This window comes from Callithrix jacchus, chromosome 6 (genome assembly GCF_049354715.1).
Source record: "Callithrix jacchus isolate 240 chromosome 6, calJac240_pri, whole genome shotgun sequence".
In the NCBI taxonomy this organism is placed as follows: domain Eukaryota; kingdom Metazoa; phylum Chordata; class Mammalia; order Primates; family Cebidae; genus Callithrix; species Callithrix jacchus.
This window is the reverse complement of record NC_133507.1, coordinates 24,731,982-24,756,187: the sequence shown is the minus strand read 5'-3', so window position 1 is coordinate 24,756,187 and position 24,206 is coordinate 24,731,982. Positions and strand designations below refer to the sequence as shown.

Below are 24,206 nucleotides of genomic sequence, written 5' to 3'. Positions count from 1 at the left end.
TTGAACCAGCAATCCCATTACTGGGTATATATCCAAAGGACTATAAATCGTTCTACTATAAGGACACATGCACACGAATGTTCTTTGCAGCACTGTTTACAATGGCAAAGACCTGGAATCAACCCAAATGCCCATCGATGATAGACTGGATTGGGAAAATGTGGCACATATACACCATGGAATATTATGCAGCAATCAGAAATGATGAGTTTGTGTCGTTTGTAGGGACATGGATGAATCTGGAGAACATCATTCTCAGCAAACTGACACAAGAACAGAAAATGAAACACTGCATATTCTCACTCATAGGAGGGTGATGAAAAATGAGAACACATGGACACAGGGAGGGGAGTACTAAACACTGGGGTCTATTGGGGGGAAAAGGGGAGGGCCAGTGGGAGGGGGAGGTGGGGAGGGATAGCCTGGGGAGAAATGCCAAATGTGGGTGAAGGGGAGAAAGCAAACAAAACACACTGCCATGTGTGTACCTATGCAACTGTATTGCATGCTCTGCACATGTACCCCAAAACCTAAAATGCAATAAAAAAAAGAAAACTTAATATATTTCTACTTAATATATTCTATCATACTCAGCATTCATCAATATTCATAAACTTAACATTTCTCAACAACTTAACATTTCTCAATGAGTTCCAGAAGAATTAAAAAATCACCCATTAATGGACAGAAGCATGGATGGGATCAAGTCCCCTTAAATAGTGGGTGGCATTTATCCCCCTTGAGAAGACCTGTCAAGGCTCCCCTAAGACCCATGTCCATGTGAAACTCCCACTGCAGTGAGTTTATAGTGCTGACATGGTGCAAAAACTCATGGGGAGTGAGTGTCCATCCAAGGCCTGGCTCCTTTTAGGTTCAGTATTGTTCCAAGTGTCAAATTCCCCTCTTACAGTGGATCCTGAAAGCTTGTGCAACACAAAGGCCTGATGGCACACCAGCCCTGTCCAGGATGGGGGTGGTAGGAGGAAATGCCCAGGAAGCATGGTAAAGGTCAAGGGTGTGGCTTCCTGGGTCCCAAGAGGTGTTGGGTGAGGGAACCAGCAGGTGCGCAGCACCCTGGGAGAGAGAATGCTGGAAACATTGGGATCCTGGAGATGAAGCAGCTGATAGAGATGCTCTGGAGCCCAAAAGAAATAGGTATGTCTAGACTTTTAGATTTTATAAGCAGTAAATACCCATAGTAGTAGTAATAGTGATTATTATTATTACTATATACAAAGTGTTTCCAACTTTTTTCATTTTTCCAGGAAAGAACACAACCTTAAAAAAAAAACTATTGCTGCTGTTTTCATTTTAAAGACGAACTTTTAATACTAAAAGAATAGGAAGAACATAATATCTGATATCGCATAAATTCAGATTTGAAGGAAATTTACTTTTTTTGCTTATTTGTTCTTATTTTCTCATTTTGTTAAGAACCAGTGAACAATTTAAGAAAGCCAAAAGTTTACATCTGGAGCTGGAGGGTTCTGTGACTGGACACTGGGCACTCTGCCAGCCCTATTTCTGCCTGTAATCCTACAGGTCACTTGCCAGAGGTGGGACCTTCTATAAAGATAAAAGCCTAAGGCACTGTCCCTGGGGTCCCAGGATCTACAGCATCCCCTTATTTAGTCTGCTCTTCTGATTGGCCAGCTTTCTTTTGGGAAAGCAGGAATGCCGTACCCCTGCTTGATGGTGGATCTGCTCTACGTAGTCCTTTGCAAACCCAGAGAAAAGATTAACTGATGGCCTTCTGTTTTTCACTTTGGCTGCCAGGAAGCTCAACATCACATTTGAGGATCCACACAGCAACTTCATGGATGCTTTACATATATATTTACACATAAATATACTTGCACATACCTCTACAAGCTTTGACTTTTCCATAAAATATTTACATTTTCCCTGATCATGATTTATGACTCTTATTTACATTGTACTTTTAATTTTTTTGCAAGCTACTTCAAATCTTATGTGGGACAAGGAAATAAATAAGCAATTTTTAAAATTAGGACTATAAAATTTTGCTAAAGCAATTCAATAATAGGCAATGGTTGTGGCAAATACAATGTCTTTACATAATAACCAAAATCCAAAGCAAAAATAATTTAGGCCACTAGGTTGAACAGTAGATTCCAAACTTAAATAAGCAAAGCTAATTTTTTTCCACTGAAAGATATAATATAGTGGGCCATCAGCTTAATTTAAAATTCACACAGCTTCCAAACAATAAGAGGCACTTTTCTCTTCCATGAACAAAGACGTTTTATTCATACATGAATAAAGCAAAGATTCTTTCTATTCTATCTACATGAAGCAATTCTGCATTTCTATACAAAATGAGGTATTTTGCACCAGGCAGAGCTATATTACAGAATTGCTGTGCATTCTGGATGAAGTTGTCTGATGATGGCACATGCATTGAATAACAAAAAGCACTTTGTATCAGCAAAAAGGAAAAAAGAATCCTTAAGCCTTCCATGACACTCTCTTCTGTTTTTTCCTCAACACAAGGCATTGATGGGTGAACACATATATTAATATATTCACTTCGAATCCAGGCATGCTCCCTACAGGACGGCCAAAGTGTGTGGGCCCAAAGTGAAAGGACCAAATGAAAGAAATGAACTCCACACCAAACATATCCGTGCAGTGTTTTGGCTTAATTTTTCCAAGGGTATAATTTAAAATAGCTTTAGTGAAACTGACTGGGGTGAGGGGAGGAATCTCTTCAAAGTGACTGTAAACTCCTTTAAGGCAGCAACTGATAATTTATACTTATTCTAGAGTTAAATCCCCAGGGAGACATCATAAAAGCAGCCTCCTCTTTAAAGATCTTTGCCCTCCTCCTTTCTCCAGAAGTTTAAATCGTGTTCTTAAAAGGGTAAATATGGTTCTTACATCAGGAACCAGCACTGGCCAACCTGTTAAATTTAACAGAAACCAGCATTTATCTGGTTTTGACATATGAAGTCTTAACTTGATATGTCAAACAAAATATATACCAACAAAAATGGATTTGACATATGAAGTCTTAACTTGAAAATAAAGCCTGGACAACATAGTGAAACCACCTCTCAACAAAATATATCTATTTTTTAGCCAGGCAAGATAGAGCATGCCTGCAGTCCTAGCTACTTGAGAGGCTGAGGTAGGAGGATCCCTTGAGCCCTAGAAGGTTGACACCAGAGTGAGCCATGATGGCACCACTGCACTCAAGCCTGGGTGATAGAGTGAGGCTTTGTCGCAAAACAAAACAAAAACCTCAGGTCCATTCATTTATTCACATCCATCCATTCATTCATTCACACAGGCATATATAAGGCACCTCCAAATGTGCACAGCCTCATGCTCCAAAAGTCACAGACATAAGTAAGGCATTAAGTCCTAGTCCTGGGTAATGTGGGAGACACGTGCTGAATCCAGGAAGCATGCACACTTGGAGGTGGAGGCCCCAGCCTCTCGTGTCTCCTACTGTGTGTGGGATGCCTTCACTCACCACTACACCAAACATGGCAGTGGTTACTCGCTTTCCCTGGGGCACCCAAGGAAGGTGCTGCTGATTGTGATCACCAACTCTGCAAACCCTTAAGCTCTGGGATGCTGATCTACTGTCCAGCTCCACACACTGATGAGGGGAATGCATCCCACCCAGGTGAAGGTCATTCCTAAAAAGTCATTAGACCCTTGGGAAAAGGCTATAATTTTGACACAAAGTTGTCACTTGATCATACCGCATCTTCCAGCAACTTGAAATTATTGTTCAGATTAACAGCTTATATTATTCCTAGAGTGAAGCTTACTTAGTCTTGGTTATATCCATCTAAATGTGAAATAGCTGCAATTAACATTATTTATAAAACATCTATTTTTCTAATGGGTTATTAGGTTTCCTTCCTTTCCTACAAACTGTGCCTAAAAAGAAGCCAGTGAGTCTTTTTTCTTTTTTGAGGGGAGCGCTGAGACAGAGTCTCATTGTGTTGCCCAGGCTGGAGTACAGTGGCACAGTACTCCACTGCAACCTCAGCTTCCCGGGTTCAAGAGATTCTCCTGCCACAGCCCCTGAGTAGATGGGATTACAGGCATGAGCCACTACACCAGCTAATTTTTGTATTTTCAGGAGAGATGGGGTTTTACCATGTTGGCCAGGCTGGTCATGAACTCCTCAACCTTAGGTGATCTGCCCACCTGGGCCTCCCAAAGTGCTGGGATTATACACATGAGCCACTGCACCCAGCCAGAGCCCTAATAAGTCTTAAATACAAGACGGGTTTTCTCATGTGTAGGATGAGTAACTAAGATCTTGCACCCAAACGTGAAATTGAATAAATTGACATTTCAATGTCTGTTCATCTTGTGATACCAATAATCCCACTCTGAATTCCACCTCTAACCTTCCCAAGAATATTAAACAGGATCATGATTAGCAAAGTGAATTTTTTAAAAAAATATGTAAGTCAGGAAGAGAATAAAATGTTAGCACAGAAAGTACTTTTATGATGTATTAATGCTTTACAAATCTAAAATTAAAGTTCAGCTTATGTATGAAATATTGCATAACTTGAGTTGCTTAAGTTTCATAAAATGTAAAAACAGTTTTTCCAGACAATAATTACAAATTTAATCCATTTACTTTTATAAATGTCATAAAGTTGTTAATTTTGCTAAAAACGGTGTTACAAAACTGTTGCCCTTCAAAGAATTGCAGAGTTCTTGTTTATTTGATAAGCATACAACTTTGGAACACTTAAAAAAGGTAAAAGCAATTTTAAAATGTAATATTTTCTGGTCTAAAGGTCATTAACAGCATAAGCCAATTCCAAAAAGTACTAAGTTTCAGGGATACACAGAGGACAAGGAAAAATATTCCAAAATCCATGAGTATAACTCTCTTCAAAGGGCCTTTCTTAGTCCCCGTCTTCTAGAAAGCAGAGCCCAAGACAAGGATTAAGGTGACGACAATTTATTGTGTGAGCTACTAGCCCAGGACGGTAAGAGTGAAGAAAGAGAGTGCAAGGCCAGGGAAGAGTGCAAGGATTGTGTGATAAAGGGTGTGACTTGCACTAGCCACCTTCAAAACAAGCCAGGCCACTAGGCAAGTGTGTCCATCAGGACATGGGACTTTCTCAGAAAAAGCTGAAGAAACTGCACTTCACACTAGTCCTTGGAAGGGAGAAAGGAAGGGAAATTGATCCGCCCAGTGCCATCCTATCCTCTCCCATTGGTTAAGGCTCACCATAGAAGCCAAAGACCGAACACTTCCAGATTTCAACCTCCAGTCCTTGGACAGCCACTCGAGAAGCAAGGTTCTAGGCCCCTGGTGCGGCATTTCATCCAAGACCAATAGTGGAGAGAGATGTGGTATTTGACAGGGCTCAGCACATGGGGCCTGAAGGCCACGTTGGTCCTGGTTTTCATCTATGAACGCTAGCTTGCTCTGTAAACTCCAGCAAAAGTGTGATCAGGGAGGAAGCACTCAAAAGGAGGCAGCACAAAACACCTAAAAATGCCTGCAAAGCTTATTACTATCAATATATCCTTATTACTATCATTATATCCAGTACAGAAGCATTGACACCAGGGACTTATTTCCTTATCTCACATTTCCAAGTAACTCGCCCAATCAAGGACAGCACAATGACACCTCAGGCCAGCTGTGGTTACCCGACGAAATATTGGGAACCACAGTAAAGTCAAGCTCCATGTTACTGACTGGAGATTATGGCCTGGACTCAGCCTGTGGGTGCACCTTCCAGAATAAGTTCATCTCAGCTGGCAAGTCGCTGCAACATCAGCAGACCCTTTCAGATGATCTGTGTCCATTTTTCAGTAGACTGGTACCTTTCCCTGAAATAATGCAGCTTTTAAATATCAGGGAGTTGCAAGGCTCTTGGGTTCTAGTGTCATCTTCTAGGATTTTATTCAGATCTCCTCATACTGTGGCCAGGCCCTGCTATGTAATTGTTGTGTATTTGTTTGTTCTAAGATCCTATGTACTGACAGGATTTTATATGCTTTTACTCAGGTTGCAGTGACATTAGTTAAAACACTAATAATTATTTACTAAGGTTTACGGTTGGCATGATTCTTGGTATTTACCATTTGGTAGCCATTTCATTGACTATTAATCACTAAGTCTCCAAGTCTGGGGCAGTTAGCACACATGCTAGGCACTGAGTAAACATTTATTTAGTGAATGACATTTGTTTCCTTGATTGGATTTAGATCTTTGTGAGAACTGGATGACTAATTGAACATATGATTACATGTATGACTACACTTTAAAATGTTTAAAGGAAATTAACAGAATTTATAAATATTATTAACTGAGGGATTTAATTGGTTAAATTTATAAATTAAACATCATTCAAAGATAAGTGTTTTTCATTTTAACATAAATATCAGATTTACCAATTAATTTATAAGAGTCATAAGTTATTTTTTAAAGTTTAAGGTAGAATCAGGTTTTACATTTATGACTTTAACAAGTTAAGCAGTGAATTAAATACTGCTAACTGTAAATCTCCCTTTCTGGGCCTTAGATATTAAAAAACCTAGAAATAAGAAAGATAGATCATGAGAGACAAGACATGTACAAAATGCTATAAAAACATGGAGAGTGAAGCAACCAATCCCCCACCCTGAGCAGGTGGGGAGAAAAGGAATGAAACAGAGGTAAAAATTCCTAAAATTTCTAAAGCAGCAGGTGATACTTCAACAGTATCTTAAAGCAGGAGAAAGCAAAACACCAGGAGGACAACAGAGGGAGGTGGAGGAGAAGCTTATTTCAGCAGAGGGAAGAACATGGGCCTGGTCCAAAGGGATAATCCAACAGGGCATGATGTGGATACTGTCAAGCAGCTCCAGATGGCTAGAGCTAGGACAGCAGACACAGATGGACCATGGGAAGCAGTGCAAGTTCATATTGAAGGGCCATTGAAGGATTTTCAGCAGGGGGTGACCATCCTTGTTTTAAGAAGATCCCTCTGGCCACAGTGAGGAAGATGGCCTGGAGTGGGAGAGAAAATAGGTGGGAGAGATGGCAATGTAGATGTTAAGTAATATGGCCCCACCCTGAGGAGTGACGGTGGTGCAGAGAGACTGACAGATCTTAGAGCACTTAGGAAGTAAAAATCTACAGAAGGTAGAAAGATGCGTGTGGAGTGAGTCCCTAACATAATGCCAAGTGAATCACTGTTGAATGAATGATGAATAGAATAATGGCAACAATAACAAAACACAGCATTTGGTGGAAGTTACCACATATTGAGTCCTTTGTCAAGAGCTTTGATTTTATTATCTAATTTCATCTTCATGTCCATCCTTTAAGAAGGATATGCTTAATTTCCAGAAACTAAAATACAGGGAAGTTGGCTTACTTGCCCAAGCTCACCCAGCTACTGAAGAGAGGAGTCAGGATTGAAGCTGAGGTAATCCGCTCCAGAGTGCCATCATGCCCAAAGATGAAGGTTGGTTTTACAGTTTCTAGCAAATTGGAGTGATGAAAATGTTTGGATGGATTAAAAAAATTTTTTTTTGAAAACTAATTTGAGGTGTGTGGGGGTGTCCAAGTAGAGGTGTCCAGATAGGCTGTCTAAAGCTCAAGAGAAATGTCAGAACAGGAATTATCAAGAGGTGATCACATGGGTTGTCATGAGAGTCATGGTATCATACATGAAACATGGACTAAGTGAAAAGACAAGATGACTAGAAGCAAACTCATCGTGATCACTGATTTTAGAAAGGTGGACAGAGAAAGAGAGGCCAGAAAATACAATACAGTGAACAGAGAGTTAAGAGTTTAACCAGCAGTGGTGTGGTAGGAATCACAGTAGATGTTTTAAGAAGGAGGTGGTCAAATGCACAACAGAGCCGAGTTGTCAAAAATAAAGACACAAATGCCTATTGGATTCATCTTTTAGGAAGACATTTGTAACTTAACTAAGTAGATCCACAGTGTGATGGAGGGGACAGTAGATTACATTGGTTGACAGTGATACGTGATCAGGAAGTAAAAGCAATGGGTAGAGATATAAAAGTCCAGCAGTGAAGAAAAGAGTGAGATAGGGGAGGCCTAAAAGGAGACAGAGTCAAGGGGAGGATTTAAACAAGAGGCCAACTTGCATAAATTAGTGTCAGTAAAAGAGAGCATGAAGATGAGGGGCAAGAAGATAGGACTAATACCATGGAGTCTTGGGGCTGTAATGGGTCTGCAAGAGTCATAACAAAGAGCAGAAGAAGAAGCCATTCCAGTACTTCTCTTAGTCACTTATCTTAACGTGATTAGTCACTTATCTTAAAGCTGAAGCCATAAATATATAACAGCACAATTATAAGATTTTCTCCGGTAGTTCCTGGCAGTCCCTGGATAGAAGACAACTGTCAGAGGGGTTCAGGGCTGAGGTTGGCAGAAGACACAGAAAAGACAGTGGAGGGGAGGGGTTTGCCAGGGTCTGTGAGAAAGGGAGCTGCCCTGCATGGGATCTGGGCAGGCAGAAAAGAAAGAGAAGTCCTAAGATAAACAGCTTGGCGAAAAGAGCTTCAGGAAAAGAGCCAGGCCTATCAACACTGCTGAGCTAGATGAGAAATAGCAAGTTGAATGGAACTTTCCTCCTGACCTGGAATCACAGCTAAGGTCCAAAGCTAATGACTGAAAGGTCACAATAGTCCACAGTCAGAGTCACCAAAAAGTTTCCAGCCATGATGCCTGCTACTATAGCACCACTTTCCAAAAGGTGTCAGAACTGGTCCCCTGCCCTTTCCACTCCTCTGCCTCCCACTCAATCAATATAAAGAGAGGAAATCAATATAAAGAGAGGAAAAGAAGGGCCCTTCAGGATGACAGGAGTGACATGTAACACCGAAGCCAAAAAGACAAGGTTCAAGTCCCATATCTGCCAACTCATAAACTGTGTGATGTAGGGCATATATATCCACTCTGGTCCTCAGACTCCTCATTTATAAAATGAGGATAATGCCTACTCCAAATGGTTATCACAAGGATTAAATCAATTAAAATATTTAACATGCTTAGAACTGTGCTATGTTTGTATTAGTTATTTTTCTTTTTATTTTTTTTTTCTTGAGATATAATATTGCTCTGTTGCCCAGGCTGAGTGCAGTGGCACAATCTCAGCTCCTTGCAACCCCCACTTCCCAGGTTCAAACAATTCTCCTGCCTCAGCCTCCTGAGCTGCTGAGACTACAGGCACACACCACTACCACACCCAGCTAATTTTTGTATTTTTAGTAGAGACAGGGTTTTGTGATGTTGGCCAAGCTGGTCTCCAACTCCTGGCTTCAGGTGGTCCATGCTCCCTGGCCTCCCAAAGTGCTAGGACTATAGGTATGAGCTGCTGTGCTGGCCAATGAGTTTTTTAATGACATTAAATTCAATTCAAGGCAAATGGAAGACACAAATCCATACTCATGTTTCTTTACTTCCTTTCTCCTCCCTCCTCTTTTTTTTTTTTTTTTTTTACAAAGCTTTTCTCTAATGACTATGTATCATGGAAGCAAAGAAAACTGTACCCCTCCCCCAACACACACACACACACACAAAAAAAAAAAATTCGCACTTAGAATTGTTCAAATCCTTTGAAGCACTAATTTTACATCTCAGAATATAGTCTATCCTGAGGAAAGTCCATTCCTAAATACAGAAAGACAACCTTAATTTGGAAAAAGATGTGTTTAACGCAACTTTTTTTTCTGAGACCCAATCTCAGTCTGTCACCCAGGTTGGAGTGCAGTGGCACAATCTTGGCTCACTGTAACCTCCACCTCCTGGGTTCAAGTGATTCTCCTGCCTCAGCCTCCCAAGTTGCTGGGACTACAGGTGCACACCACCATACCCAGCTAATTTCTTTGTATTTTTAGTAGAGATGGGGTTTTACCATTTTGGCCAGCCTGGTTTTGAACTCCTGACCTCAAGTGATCCACCTGCTTTGGCCTCCCAAAGTGCTGAGATTATAGGCGTGAGTTACTGCGCCCCGCCAATTAGCTACTGTTCTTATTTCCTCCCATTCTCATGGGAAACTGATGAGGATGTTTTCCCTTCCCCAAAGCCAATTCAGAGGACTCCAAGAAAACCACTTGCAAAAACTAGAGTTGCCTTCAGGGAAAGAATACCATTCTCCATGGCCCTCAGAGGGTATGAAAGAAGACTCCAGCGGTTTCCCTGATTCAACAAGAAGGTGCAGGTTGGGAGAGAGGCAGGAAAGGAGCCATGGCCTGTTCAGCCAGCTTCACAGGTAAGGGAAACAGCATCGGGAAAAGAGGATGGATTACAGACGGGACACAGGAAGACACAGACGGGACACAGGAAGACACAGATGCCACACCAGCGTCAGACAGAACTGGGGGGACCAGAGCAAGACCAGGAATCCCCACACACCCTCCACAAGTGGGAGACACATAGAACTCGCCTCCCCAGCTGTCCTTCCTGTGCTCAGCACCAAAGGAAGGAGCATCTAGAAGAGGGAGAGGGAGGAGGTGTGCAGAGCCTGACCACAGCACCCTCTTCCTCTACCAGCAGCCAGGATCCCATCTCTGCAAATGCTGTTGAGGACAAACTGTCAATGAGAGAGGAAACTGATGTTTTAAAAACAAAAAGGGGCCAGGTGCAATGGCTCACAGCCGTAATCCCAGCACTTTGGGAGGCTGAGGCAGGCGAATCACTTGAGGCCAGGAGTTCGAGACCAGCCTGGCCAACATGGCAAAACCCTGTCTCTACTAAAAAGTAAAAAAATTAGCCAGACAAGGTGGTACACACCTGTAGTCCCAGCTACTTGGGAGGCTGAAGCAGGAAAATAGCTTGAACCCGGGAGGCAGAGGTTGCAGTGAGCTGAGATGGTGCCATTGTACTCCATCCTGGGCAACAAAGCAAGACTCGTCTCAAAAAAAAAAAAAAGAGTAAGTCATACAGAAATAAAAAGGTTTTTATTAAACATGGCAGGAAAGATATGGCCCTAGTCAAAGGATCCTCAAGAGTCCTACTGCCCAGAGGGAGAGAAGAATTTGCTTCAGCACAGCGGAAAGCAGTGATTAGCAAAAATAAAACCGATTCCTATGTATGTGCAAAGCTGAGACCTCTCAATAAATAAGCCAAATATAAAAGATCTTCAACCTGCAGGTTGTCCATTACCACCCTCACCCAACCGGTTCCAGTGACCAAGCTCATCACAAACCAGCCCCAGGGGGCACAGGCCCATTCCTTCCAGTGGCTGAGCTCTGCCATTCCTCCTGCTACCCAAAGCCTGGAATACCTGTGGCAAGCCTTGGGCAGAAGACCCACCCAAACCTGGCCCATGCATCCAGTACGCAGGATTAGGCTTCTGCCTTAATTTCCTGATGATATCCCAGCTTCCCTCTGGAAAAGCCCTGGCCATTTGGCTAATGCCCTAACAACTCAAGCTCTCTCCAACACTCTATCCCTGAGAACTGAACTCTTCCCTTATTGGATCCCTCTGGACTGAAGTTTCTATTCTTCCTCTTAGAGCCATGGTGGCACTTCCTCTCCCAGAGGCCCCCCAGTTACAACACCCCTGGGGTGTTTGGCCAAGGCCAAAGTCACAACATCCTCTTGTATATCCCACTAGAATTGCTGAAGACTCTGTGCAGGAGAAGCCCCACAACCTGGCCTGACCTCTGGTTTCCAGGCTCACCCTCCCCAGCAATTCTGGTACTTAACAGTCAAGACCACATGGGTTATGATTGTATGGGGGGTTACAGATTGGAAAGTTGCTGCAGCAGAACCAGAGGAATTGCTCAAGGCAGGAGCTTACAGGATGGAATTTAAGATCTCAGGGTAAAGCAGGTCTGGGTGATGCCAAAGGCTCCAGTCTGGCTATGGGATGGGTGGATGGGACGGAAGAAGTGAGGGCTAGCAGCATGGACGAGGGCCATGAGCTGAGACACTAAGGATTCACTTGCTGAGCCACTGATACCCTAAGACAGACCTGGTGTGTCACAATGACATAGCCAGGAAAAGATCATTTAATCTTGCCTAAGAGGAGGGAGACCAGAAAGGTATATATGTGATTTTTTGTTTTCTTTAACATTTTACTATGAAGGATTTTAAATATACTACAAAACCTGTGTAATGAACTGCCATGTCCCCAGCACCCAGCTTCAACAGTTATTAAAGTTTTGCCCACCTTATATCCCCTGGTTCCTCCCACACCGTGCCCCTCCACCACCACCACTGGATTATTTTAAAGCAAATCCTAGACATCCTATCATTTCATCGTAAATACTGCAACGTGGCTCTCCAGCAGAGAAGCACTCTTTTAAAAAAAAACAAGAAACAACATCACACCTAAAGAAATTAAAGAATATCTGTAATCCCAGCACTTTGGGAGGCCAAGGCAGGCAGATCACCCACGGTTGGGAGTTCGAGACCAGCCTGACCAACAGGGAGAAACCCCGTCTCTACTAAAAATACAAAATAAGCTGGATGTGGTGGCAAATGCCTTTTATCTCAGCTACTCAGGAGGTTGAGGCAAGAGAATCACTTGAACCTAGGAGGTGGAGGTTGCAGTAAGCTGAGATCATGTCATTGCACTCCAACCCTCTCTCCCTGAGAACTCTGTCTCAAAAAAAAAAAAAGAAAGAAAGAAATTAAAGAATAATTCTTTAAAATAGTCTATTATCCCATCTACCATCATGTTTCCACATTAGACTCATAAATGCCTTTTTACAGATGGTTCGTTTGAATAAGGTTCACATGTTGCACTGGATTGATTTGTCCCTGTCCTACTTTGGTTTCCCCAGAAACAGACCCTGGGGCAATGATTTCAGTGCAAATGGTTTATTTGGGAGGTGACCCTATAGAAACTGGTAGGGGAGTAGGAAAGTGAGCCAGTGGGGGAGGAGCACCAACAAGGGCGTGTTGCTGCTGGGGGCAAAGGAAGCTCAGTCTTTCTAGGCAACTCCAGAAAACAGTGTAGGACACCCCTGAGAGTTTCCCCAACCCTGGGAGGTAGAGGAAAGGAAGCTGGGGTATTTGTACACCAGCTCTCCACCCATCTTTGTCTGAGGACTGCTTTGAGACATTAACTCTCTAAGCCATTAATTCTCTGACACTCTGCTCTGCTTACCATGTGTAATCTTGGGGACAGAATAAATGCCCTTGGGCAAAGGGTCACAGGTGTCCCCAGCGCGCAGCCTCCAGCAAGCTGTAGAGGTCGAAGTGGAGTGAATGTGGGCAGAGCATCAAATGCATCTGTCACAGTCCCTTAGAAGTTTCTTTCATTAACACCACTTCCCCCCATCTTTTTCCTTTCCATGTATTTACTAAAGAAATGTGGTGTATTTTAGAATTTCCACATCCAGTGGATTACATTCCCATAGTGTTATTTGATATGCCCCCCTATCTTCCATACTTTCTATAAATTAAATAGTTGAAAGATTGATCAGATCGCAATTCTACTTTCTAGCAAGAAACCTACAGGTAAGTCAGTGTCCTTCCTACACCACCACATAGGAAGTATGGGCTTCTAACAACTAAAGGTTTGCCCAGCTTGAAAGAAGCTTTAGGCCCCTCTCATTGGTTCGTTATGTTGCTTAATTCAGCATATTCCCAAGCAGACAAACTCCTTCCACATGCCGTGGAAGCTGGACAAACATGAAGTGAACAAGTCAGGCTCTGTGTCACTCAAAGGCCTTGCCGGCAGACTTCAAGCAGGGTTTGCCTGTGACTCAAAACAAACATCTGAAGATGGCATTGATTCTTCCACTCCTTACAGCACCTTTCAAACACCAAGCCCCTTCTGAAACCAACTCACACACCAGAAAAGGACAAGACCACATGAATTTTTGACTTTGAATGTCAGATGTGTGAATCTATTTACACTTTAGCTCCCATGAGTTCCAAAGCAGAGAGGTGTTCAGATCCTCTAAATCTTATCTACATCACTTCACAAGAAAACTTTCCCTTACAGCACTGTAATGCACAGACAGTGCAGGCAAAAAGAAAGAAAAGAAGAAAGAAAGAAAGTAAGTCAAGACTTTTGAAGGAACGCTAGCATTAAATTCAGAGGAAGATTGAGTCCAATGCAGTGTTTTATACGAAACTGACAAGTTGAAGTTCTTTAGCCATCGGTATTTAGGAAAAAGCTTCATTGAATTTGGGTAATTTTCCAAGGTCCTTTCCACTTCCCTCCATCAAGCTTTCTCCAGAAAGGCGTCCACAGAGTCCAATTCACTTATTCAAGAAACACTGGGCCAGAGCAGTGGCTCGCAGCTGTATCCCAGCACTTTGGGAGGCCAAGGTGGGCAGATCACAAAGTTGGGAGATCAAGACCATCCTGGCTAACACGGTGAAAGCCCATCTCTACTAAAAATACAAAAAATTAGCCTGGTGTGGTGGCACAGGCCTGTAGTGCCAGCTACTTGCGAGGTTGAGGCAGGAAAATCGCTTGAACCCAGGAGGGAGAACTTGCAGTGAGCCAAGATCGCACCACTGCACTCCAGCCTGGGTAACAGAGCATGACTCTGTCTCAAAAAAATAAAAAAAAGGAAAGGGGAGAGAGAGAGAAAGAAAGAGAAACTTACTGACCGGGTGAGCTAAGGGACTCTGTCTCCAAAACATACAGGAGGACTTCTAATGTCTCACTTTCCTCTCTACCCACAGGATTCTCAGACTCCACCCAGCACACATTAGGTCCCTGTCAATCATCATTCCCTGCTAATATAGGGCTTCCCACTTTTTACCATGAAGATCTCCAACTTCTTTCAGTGCTTCTGTGCTGAAGAGAATGGCTTTTCAAAGTTTACTCTTCTTCCCCAACATCTCCCCCTTAACATTTTCCCATTTCTTACCTGTTGGGAGATCCAGGTCAGGCACATATTACCTGGTTTGCATATTATCCCAGCAAAGATTCCATCCATTCATTCATCTTTTGATTTAAGAGAGTCCTCAATGTTTATGCCACTGCTCACTGGGAAAATGGTCATATTCCCTTAAAAGCTCCTGACGAGTATGTAACTAAAATGAACAAATTCCAAAGGATGATACTGCCCTTGTGAGAGCTTGGTCTATTTTCCCTGATGCACAGGTGCTATCCTGCCCAGATAGAAACCCAGTGACCACTGTCATGTACTGTGCTAGGCTGAACTAGGTTGTGAGGAGCCAACTGTGACATCACAGAGGCAGAGCATCACTTCAGGGCCAAGAAAATGACCACTTGATTCCTGTTTGTCTTCAGGGCACCCTCTGCCCTTGGTGGATATTTCAAACTCACAAATAACATTTCCTACCCAGGACATTTACCAGAAAAAACAGATCGTAATCTGGCCACCTTGGCTTCCTCTCTGAGAGAAGGCTGAGCCCTCCTGATGAGTCCTCAGTGTCCCTCTGGCATTTACCCGCCAGTGACTGGCATATAAGAAGTCACTGGGACAATGAAGTGTATAAGAGCAAAACCTCTGCTAATGAGGATAGCGGAAAACAAAAAACAACAAAGGCAAAATCACTAAAGGGTCAGTGTTAGCACAATTCCACAGTGGAAGGAAGCCAGCTTAGACCCACAGAGAAAGGGGAGTCCAAACTCCAAGAGTGGAGGCCCCTAAGAGGCCCCAACATCATTCATTCCCCTGAGGTTGGTTCCCACACAAGGTCATCAACCTCCTCCCAACCTCTGAGCTGACCTCTGTGGGCCATACAACTCTGACCCCAATGATGCAATTTCCCCTGCCTGGCAAAAATGCCCAGGGCACAGAGACAGTATTTGGTTCCCTTTTATCTATCATCTATCTATCTATCTATCTAGCATCTAATCTATCAATCATCTGTCATCTATCATCTAATCTATCAATCACCTATCATCTAGCTGTCATTTACCTATCAATCACCTATCTATATATCTATCCTCTGTCTATCAGCTTCTGACAATTCTTACTCAACTCTACCAAAAAACAGGCACAAACCTGTCCCACAGGCTATTCTCTATTCCCTAAATAGGCCTAATTTCACCACTTGCTTTCCCCTGGAAAGGGCATTTTGGTTCAGCCTCTTCATTTCAAATAGTGATAGTGGCCCAAAAGGGTTAATGACTTTCCCAAGATCACACAGCAGAAGCAGACTGAAATTCAAAACGATTGTGCTCTACAGACACTGGGCTATGTAATACTGAAGGATTTTCAGGTTTTTAGTTATAGAAGAAAAACATGGTTCTCAAATACATAAACTTGCCCTTGGGCTATCAAATGCTGGCTATGATGGGGCAACAGTTCCTTCAGGAGATGGGGTGGTTAGGGAGAGTCCTCACCCCCATCAAAGGAAGCAGTAAAGATCCTGGAAAAGCAAACTGGATGAGGGTGGAAACAGGAAATGGGAGCAGGATGGAGAAGTGGAGGTTCACAGCAGTTACTCCTGGATCATGGAAATCTGAGGTGGTTTTCACCTTCTTCCTTTAGCTCTACTGCACACATAGGTAGGTATTCATTGACATAATTAGGAAAAGCAGACCAATGAGCAGGATTCCCAGAGTCAAACCCAAGAATGAGCCTCATGATCCTGGAGTCACAAAAGATGTAACACCTGCCTATGAGAATGCACTCAGAAGAAATGAAGCCTTCCATAATCTGAAAGGCAGACAGCTATATCTATTACAAGGTACTCATTCTGCTACTCAAGCTGAGCTGCCACAAGCTGCTAGGACAAACAATGCTGGACTCTTAGGACCCCCATTCCACCCTGGTGCACAGCATCATAGCTTGAGAACTATCCAGGAACTTTGTCCAAAAGTTAACATGATCTTCTGGATCAGAGATGCAGATCAACAACAGTGCCTGGATGCTCACTTAAGTCCCCATGAAAACTAATAAAAGTGGAGAGAAGGGGTAGCAACAGCTCTTACAAATAAAGAGTTGACCATATGCCCAAACCAGAAGGATCTTCTATGATAGGAAGGAATTCAGATGCATAGTCAGTGGCTAGTGAACATCAGCCACAAAACCCAAAGTGGCTCCAGAGGTAGCTAAGCAGGGGGTGACAACTGTGCCACATGGAAGGGAGCACATCACTCCTGCAGCAGACTTGTGTACTTATCATACACTTTTCCAGCAGGTGGCTGTCAAATCACCAACTCAGGGTAGGAGAGTTTTCCCACGCATGGAAGTAAAGTGTGTTGAGGAAGAGGCATCTTTTTCTAACTCATGCAAAGAACATCATATGGGCTAAAGTGACCCACGGACAACCTGACCCCATGGACTGCTCGTCCACAAAAGCCTCAAGGAATCCCATCCAAACCACATAAGCACTCCCAGGTCAAGTCTCTTGGTCTCCTCAATAACTTTAGTTCCACATTCATCACAAATCTGCAGCTCCTTGGCAGGAACTCAGCCTGATGCACAGATGCCCAGGCTAACTGCATTCTGAGGCATGCAACCTCCTCACCTGGGAGCAGCGTCTGCAGGCAGGTGTGTGCATCCACGAAAGACTGTTCAGAGCCAGCCTCAGGTCCCATAAGACCCACATCCATTTTTTTTTCACTTGTCAAAAATGGATAGACAGAGAAGAGGCCAGGCGTGGTGGCTCACGCCTGTTATCCCAGCACTTTGGGAGGCCAAAGAAGACAGATAACCTGAGGTCAGGAGTTCGAGACCAGCCTGACAAACATGGTGAAACCCCATCTCTACTAAAAATATAAAAATTAGCCAGGCATGGTGGTGCACGCTTGTAATCCCAACTACTTGGGAGGCTGAAGCAGGAGAATCACTTGAACCCAGGAGGCAGAGGTTGCAGCGAGCTTGCACCACTGCACTCCAACCTGAGTGACAGAGTAAGACTCGGTCTCAAAAAAAAAAAGAAAGAAATGGATAGTGATAGAAGAGAAAAACTACATCAGCCAAAAAGAGTTTCCTGACATGGGCCACAGACCAGGAATGTCCCATTGGTGGTGCCGCCAGCTCAGCCTCTGGCCTCAGATATGAGAAGGCACTGTGCCAGCGTCAGTGGTATACTGCAAATGGCCAGGGTATCACGTCTACGTGCCAACACTAGGTCTATTCATGGATAAGGAAGGAGAAACACAACAAACATTCTGATGCCTATGACCAGAATTTGAAGCATAAGAGAACAAAAGCAGTTTCTCAAAAAAAAAAAAAAAAAAAAGAGCAAAAACATCCTTGTACATAGATTTATTGCAGCAAAGTACAGAAACTCCTTTGGGTTCCCAATAGAAAATGAGGGCACATTCCCCCAAAATAGTCCATATACCAAAAAGAAGAGGCAAATGTGTCAAACAGTAAACTGAGGGGGGAAAAGAGACCTCAGAGAAAATAAAAACATGGTACCCAAATTATAAGACATGCAAGGCACAGAGGAACATACTGAAGAAGAACAAGAGGAACCTATCAGGCCAAGCAAAAAGATGAGATGACTTAACTAGTCATGTTATTAAATTGATGTCATTGTGGGAAAAGAACAAGAAGGAAAAAGAAACAAAAAAGAACAGGCAAACAGGTTAAAAATTCTTCAAGATTAAAATATTGAAGAATAACCCAGCAATTCCACTCAGGGTGTATACCCCAAATAATTGAAAACGGGATGCGAATACAATCAGTATTTTATGGACTGAATGTTTATGTCCTCCCAAATTCATTTGTGGAAGCCTTAACTCCCAATATGGTTGTATTTGGAAGCAGGGCTTTGGGGAGGTTATTAGGCTTAGAAGAGGAACAAGGGTAGGGACCCCATGATGGGACTGGTGTGCATATAAAGAAGAGAGAGGCCAAAGTGCTCACTCTCTCTCACTCTGCCATGTGAAGACACAGGGAGAAGGTAGTCATCTGTAAGCCAGGAAGAGGGCCCCTACCTACCAAGAGCCAAATTTGCCAATGCCTTGATCTTGGACTTCCCAGCCTCCATAACTGAAAAATAAATATCTATTATTTAAGCCACCCAGTTTCTAGTATTTTATTATAGCAAGCTGAGCTGACTAGGGTAAATATTCATTGCAGCACTAGTCCTAAAACCAAAAGGGATAAAAACCCAAATGTTCACAATGGATAAATGAATAGACAAATTATGGTATATTTATACAATGGAATATTATTCAGCCATGAAAAGGGATAAAGTACTGATAACATGTTACGATATGGATGACTATCAAAAACATTGTAATCCCAACTACTTGGGAGGCTGAGGCAGGAGAATCACTTGAACCCAGGAGGCAGAGGTGCTAAGTAAAAGAAGCAAAACACAAAAGGTCACATATTGTACAATTCCATTCAATAAGTAAATCCACAGAGGCAGAGGATAGATTAGTGATTGCCAGGAGCTGGGTAGAGAGGGAAATGGGGAGTAACTGCTTAAAGGGTATGAGATTTTACTTTGGGGCAATGAAAATGTTTTGGAACTAGATAGAGATGATAATTGTACAACACTGTGACTGTACTAAATGCCACTGAATTATTCATCTTAAAATGGCTAACTTTATGTTACATAAATTTCAATCCAAAAGAAAAAAGGCAGTTTAAGAACCAGAACAACTGAATGCAAGGTATGATCTTTGGTTAGATCCAGGTTCGCACAGGCTGGCCATAAAAAGCATTTGGGCGAGATTAGGGAAATTTGAATATAGGCTGGGCATTAAGAGGACATAAAGAATCATTGTTAGGTGTGATAATGGTAGCATGGTTGAGTGGAAAAAGGCCCTTATTTTTCAGATGTGCACACTGAAGTACTTGGGGATGAAATGTTATGCGGTCTGTTAAAACGCTTCAGAAAAAAGAAAACGAGATAAAGCAAAGATGGCAAAATGTTAACACCTGTTAATCTATGTGATTGGGTACAGGTGTTCATCATATTTTTCTCTTTAGTTTCCTGTATGTATAAAATTTCTCAAAATAGAAGGTGAAAAATAAATTCACAGGGTAGACATTAAACAGTAAACTTCAGGCCTGGCACGGTGGCTCACACCTGTAATCACAGCACTTTGAGAGGCCAAAGCAAGAGAAAGGCTTGAGCCCAGGAGTTCAAGACCAGCCTGGACAACGTAGGGAGACACTAACTTTACAAAAAAAAAAAAAAAAATGCAAAAAGAAAAAAAAAAAAAACCTAGTCAGGTGTGGTAGCACATGCCTGTAGTTTCAGCTACTAGGGAGGCTAACGCAGGAAGATCACTTGAGCCTAGAAGGTGGAGGCTACAGTGAGCCATGATTGTGCCACCGTACTTCAGCCTGGGCAACAGAGCAAGACCCCATCTCAAAAAATAAATAAATATATAGATAAACTTCATATACTTTACAATGCTAAAAAAAAAACTGCAATTAATAGAAAAAGGAGAAATACTTCAAAAATGGAGCAAAAAAAATACCTAGAAGCTAAAATTATCACAAATAAGACAACGCTTTATTATTATTCCCCAGATTAGTTAAGGCAACTATATTAACAGATAAAGGAACAAAGAAACATCCAACCCATGTATAACTATTTCCTCCCAAAATAAAACCCACACAAATAGTGTCCAAACAATAAATAAGCACTTACCAGGAAAAAAAAACTTTCTTCAGTTGAAAACAGATGTCAGTTTGCATGGCCCATCATATATCAAGCAAAATTAATGGAAAGAGATTCACTGTTACACATGTTCTGGTGACATTTTTTAGTCTCAAGGACAAATAATGAGTCATCAGAATTCAAAGGTGAGAAAATAGGAGGTAGAGAGATTATCTGCAAGGGAATACAAATCAGGATGGCCTCAATATTTACCCCCAACAGGAGGTTTTAGAAGATAATTCAGCAATATCTACATTTTAATATTTAAACACTCTTCACTTTAAAACTACTATATTAAGACACATTGTTGTTCACAACAGAAGGCAACCAAAAAAAAATGTTCTAAATATGTGAAGTCTCAGAAAACATATGGTGCACCCTTCTTGAAGAATTTACTTGAAAATGTGCTTCATGTCAGACAGAGTTTGGAAAACCTAAAAACTCAAAATGGCAAAGTGAACATCAACTAAGTTTAATATAAATGCATGCATAATTTATAACAAGATTATGAAGAGAAATACAAAAGAAAATCACTGAGGTTATTTGCGAAATGCTGACTTGAACAGTACTAGATTAGATTGCCAAAAGTCTCAGGAAATGGAAGAAAAGAAAAGAGATACAGAAAAACAATCAAAACAAAAAAATGTGGGATTGTCTATCAGGGAGAGTGAAAAAAACATTTTTTATTGATATCAGCAATTTCATAAATATAGATTTATTAAGGATTTTTTAAAAAGTTAATAGGATCCACTATTAGAATTAGAAATGGCATAACTATGATACAGACAAAAGTACAAGATAAAGTAAATGTAATGATAATGTAAAGACAGAACTAAAAGCAAAGAACAAGGAAACCAAAATGGGAGATGACCAGACATACCACTGTGTCAACAGTACATATGGTTTAGATTTTCTCATTAAATAATAGGCAAAGACAATCAAAACTGGTTCAAACATAAATTACCTGTTCTTTAGAAACCCTTTAAAGTGCCAGGCACAGAGGCTCATGCCTATAATCCCAGCACGTTGGGAGGCCAAGGCGGGTGGATCATGAGGTCAGGAATTTGAGAGGAGCCTGACCAATATGGTGAAACCCCATGTCTACTAAAAATACAAAAATTAGCCAGGTGTGGTCATGGTGGTGCATGACTGTAATCCTGGCTACTCAGGAGGCTGAGGCAGGAGAATCGCTTGAACCCGGGAGGCAGAGGTTGCACTTGGTCAAGATCATGCCACTACACTACAGCCTGGGCAACAGAGTAAGGCTCTGTCTTAAAAACAAAACAAAACAAAAACAACAATGACAACAAAAAAGCCTTTAAAGTAACACCATAGTGTTACACTAGAAGATGAGGCCAAATGTGAGAAAAAAATTAAACTAGGGAGCAATATTTATATCATTCTGAGTATAAAAAGAAGGCAGAAAATGGGATTAAAGGGAGTCATTTGAGAGCTGAAAGATACAATCAGTAGTGGAGCCTTGTGAACACTGAAGCTTTTGCATCAAGATACAGTAAGCCATTAAAACACAGAAACATTACAATAGGCTCTTGATTAAAAACAGAGATCTCAGTTCTTTTCCCTCTAGCACCAACATTCTCCCTGCAATGACTATAGGACTATAAAACTGGGAAATATCTAGGGCAACTCCCAACTACCTGGCAGCAGCTTTGAGAAGTTTCTGAAAGACAGAAAGCAGGCAGGAATTCCTAAGGCAAGGATGGATTGATCTCACTGGTCAGACTGCACACACGGTGGGACATAAAAAGGGCCATAGGAGTGGAAATCCTACAGATGCCCCTACCAATAGCACTTGTGGTAGTTACTGATGAGGGTAGCGTGACTTCTCTAACTTTGGGCAGACCCATTAAAAAGAATAGGAACTCCTGGCATAGCAAGGAAAGAAGCCCTACCAGAGATTTCCTCTGGCTGCATCCATTGATTTTTATGAATATTGAGTGCCTACTGGGTGACAAGTACTGGGGCTGGGAACACAACAGTCAACAAAGCACACATGAAGCCTGCCCTCGTGATGACCATGCTACCTAATACATAGCCACTAGCCACATATGGTCGCTTAAATTTACACTTTAATTAAAAGTAAATAAAAGTTTAAAAATCCATCTCACTTGCACTAAGCACATTTCAAATGCTCAGTAGTCATGTGTGGTGAGTGGCTATCATACCAGGCAGCTCAGATCCAAGAACATTTCCATCAGCACAGAAAGTCTGTACTGGGCTGAATTGGTCTAGAGCAAGGCCCTCCCTTGCCAAATATCAATCTGAAGCTCTCCCTTCTCACCCTGTCTGGGCTGACAACAGACTATATCTCACCTACTGAAACTAGACACACTGAAGCTACCTTCTTTGAAGAGCATGGGATAAAATAACCCAACATATGAAGAAACTCAGTCATTTAAAATAAGAGAACCAATCGGAGAAATCAAAGTAAGTATGACCATAAGAAACAAACTCACAGAAAGCAAGGGAAGGAAAAGTCAAAACAGTGCACTGATTCCCATTTCCAGGTTGGATTCTTGATGACATTGTCCCCTGGAAGAAGTACAAACGGAGATCAAGATTTCTATTCCTAGAACAGAATTGTTCACATTAAAAATGGTATAGCATACAAAGAAAAAGTAGCTTGCCTATCAAAGGAAACCAAATGAGAGACTTAGAAGACAAACTTGAGAAAAATTCTCTCAAAACTTAAGAGGGCTCAACAGATTAATTTGTCTGTAGAAGGAAGAGAGATTTGGAAACCAACCCCTGGGGGAGGCAGTATACATTAATAACAGTATATAAAAAGTAAAGCCTACTTTATATCCAAAACAATTGATTTAATTTGTGATAAAAACTGCAAACTAGAAAACAATACACAAAAAAGCTTGCAACAACCACAAAGGATCAGCTAAATAAATCATTACAAGATATATGCTGATGGATTAATATATTTAATATATAAAGGTAAATTTGAAAATGACAATTTAAAAATGGAAAATATCAAAAGGCAATTCACAAAAGAAATGCAAATGATCAGCACATATGTAAAATCAATATACGCACATTTTAAAATAGATCACAAGAGCAAACATTTCAAAAGAATGACAAGACCCAGTGCTGGCAAGGAAATGACAAACAGGTACTCTGACAGAAACACTATGCATAAGAGGACAAATTGCTTATCTTTCCGTTAACTAATAAATTGGAAATGATGGCCCCTCTTTAGTGCCCCTCTTTCTTTTAATAAGAAAATTTAAAATGACTCCTTCCCACAACAGATTTCAATGCCTCTCTAGTGGTTTTTTTGTAATATTTATCTCTCAAATAGAACTGTCTCCTGTAGAAAATATTAGATCCAAGAAGAACACAGCTTCTTGGAGAGAGAAATAACAAGAGTAGCTTTCTTTCAATGCAACCCAAATTACATAGTTTTCTGCACACGTCAAAAGAGGTGTTTTGTCAAAGAAAAAAACAAAAGATCAATCCTTAGTCTCTAAAAACCTTTGTACAGGGTTAGGGAATGAAGTTCTGCCATCATAATGCACCACTGTGCTCTTTCAGATACATGATTAAAGATTGCGTTGGTTCCTTTTGCCAACCTGAAATTTCAGCTCTTAAGAAATATTTTTGCCTGGTTTATTGTAACTCAAGTCAAATACCAGTAAAAGTAGCTATTTCTGAAGAGAACTAAACCAAA

At 41.7% G+C, this 24,206-nt stretch overlaps 1 protein-coding gene across 7 annotated transcripts in view; it reads right to left on the bottom strand.

The window, feature by feature from the left end:
• The window catches only part of SH3GL3 (SH3 domain containing GRB2 like 3, endophilin A3), a 293,614-nt gene that overhangs the window by 103,457 nt on the left and 165,951 nt on the right, over positions 1–24,206 (bottom strand). For 3 of the 7 annotated variants that reach the window (XM_035303963.3, XM_078326901.1, XM_035303964.3), the window contains exon 1: positions 14,824–15,098. The exons of the other annotated variants lie outside the window; for them this stretch is intronic. In XM_035303963.3, the coding sequence (XP_035159854.1) occupies positions 14,824–14,892 (69 nt within the window). In that variant the 5' untranslated portion in view covers positions 14,893–15,098. Of the gene's footprint in view, positions 1–14,823; positions 15,099–24,206 lie in introns of those variants that run through there. 7 annotated transcript variants of the gene reach the window in all.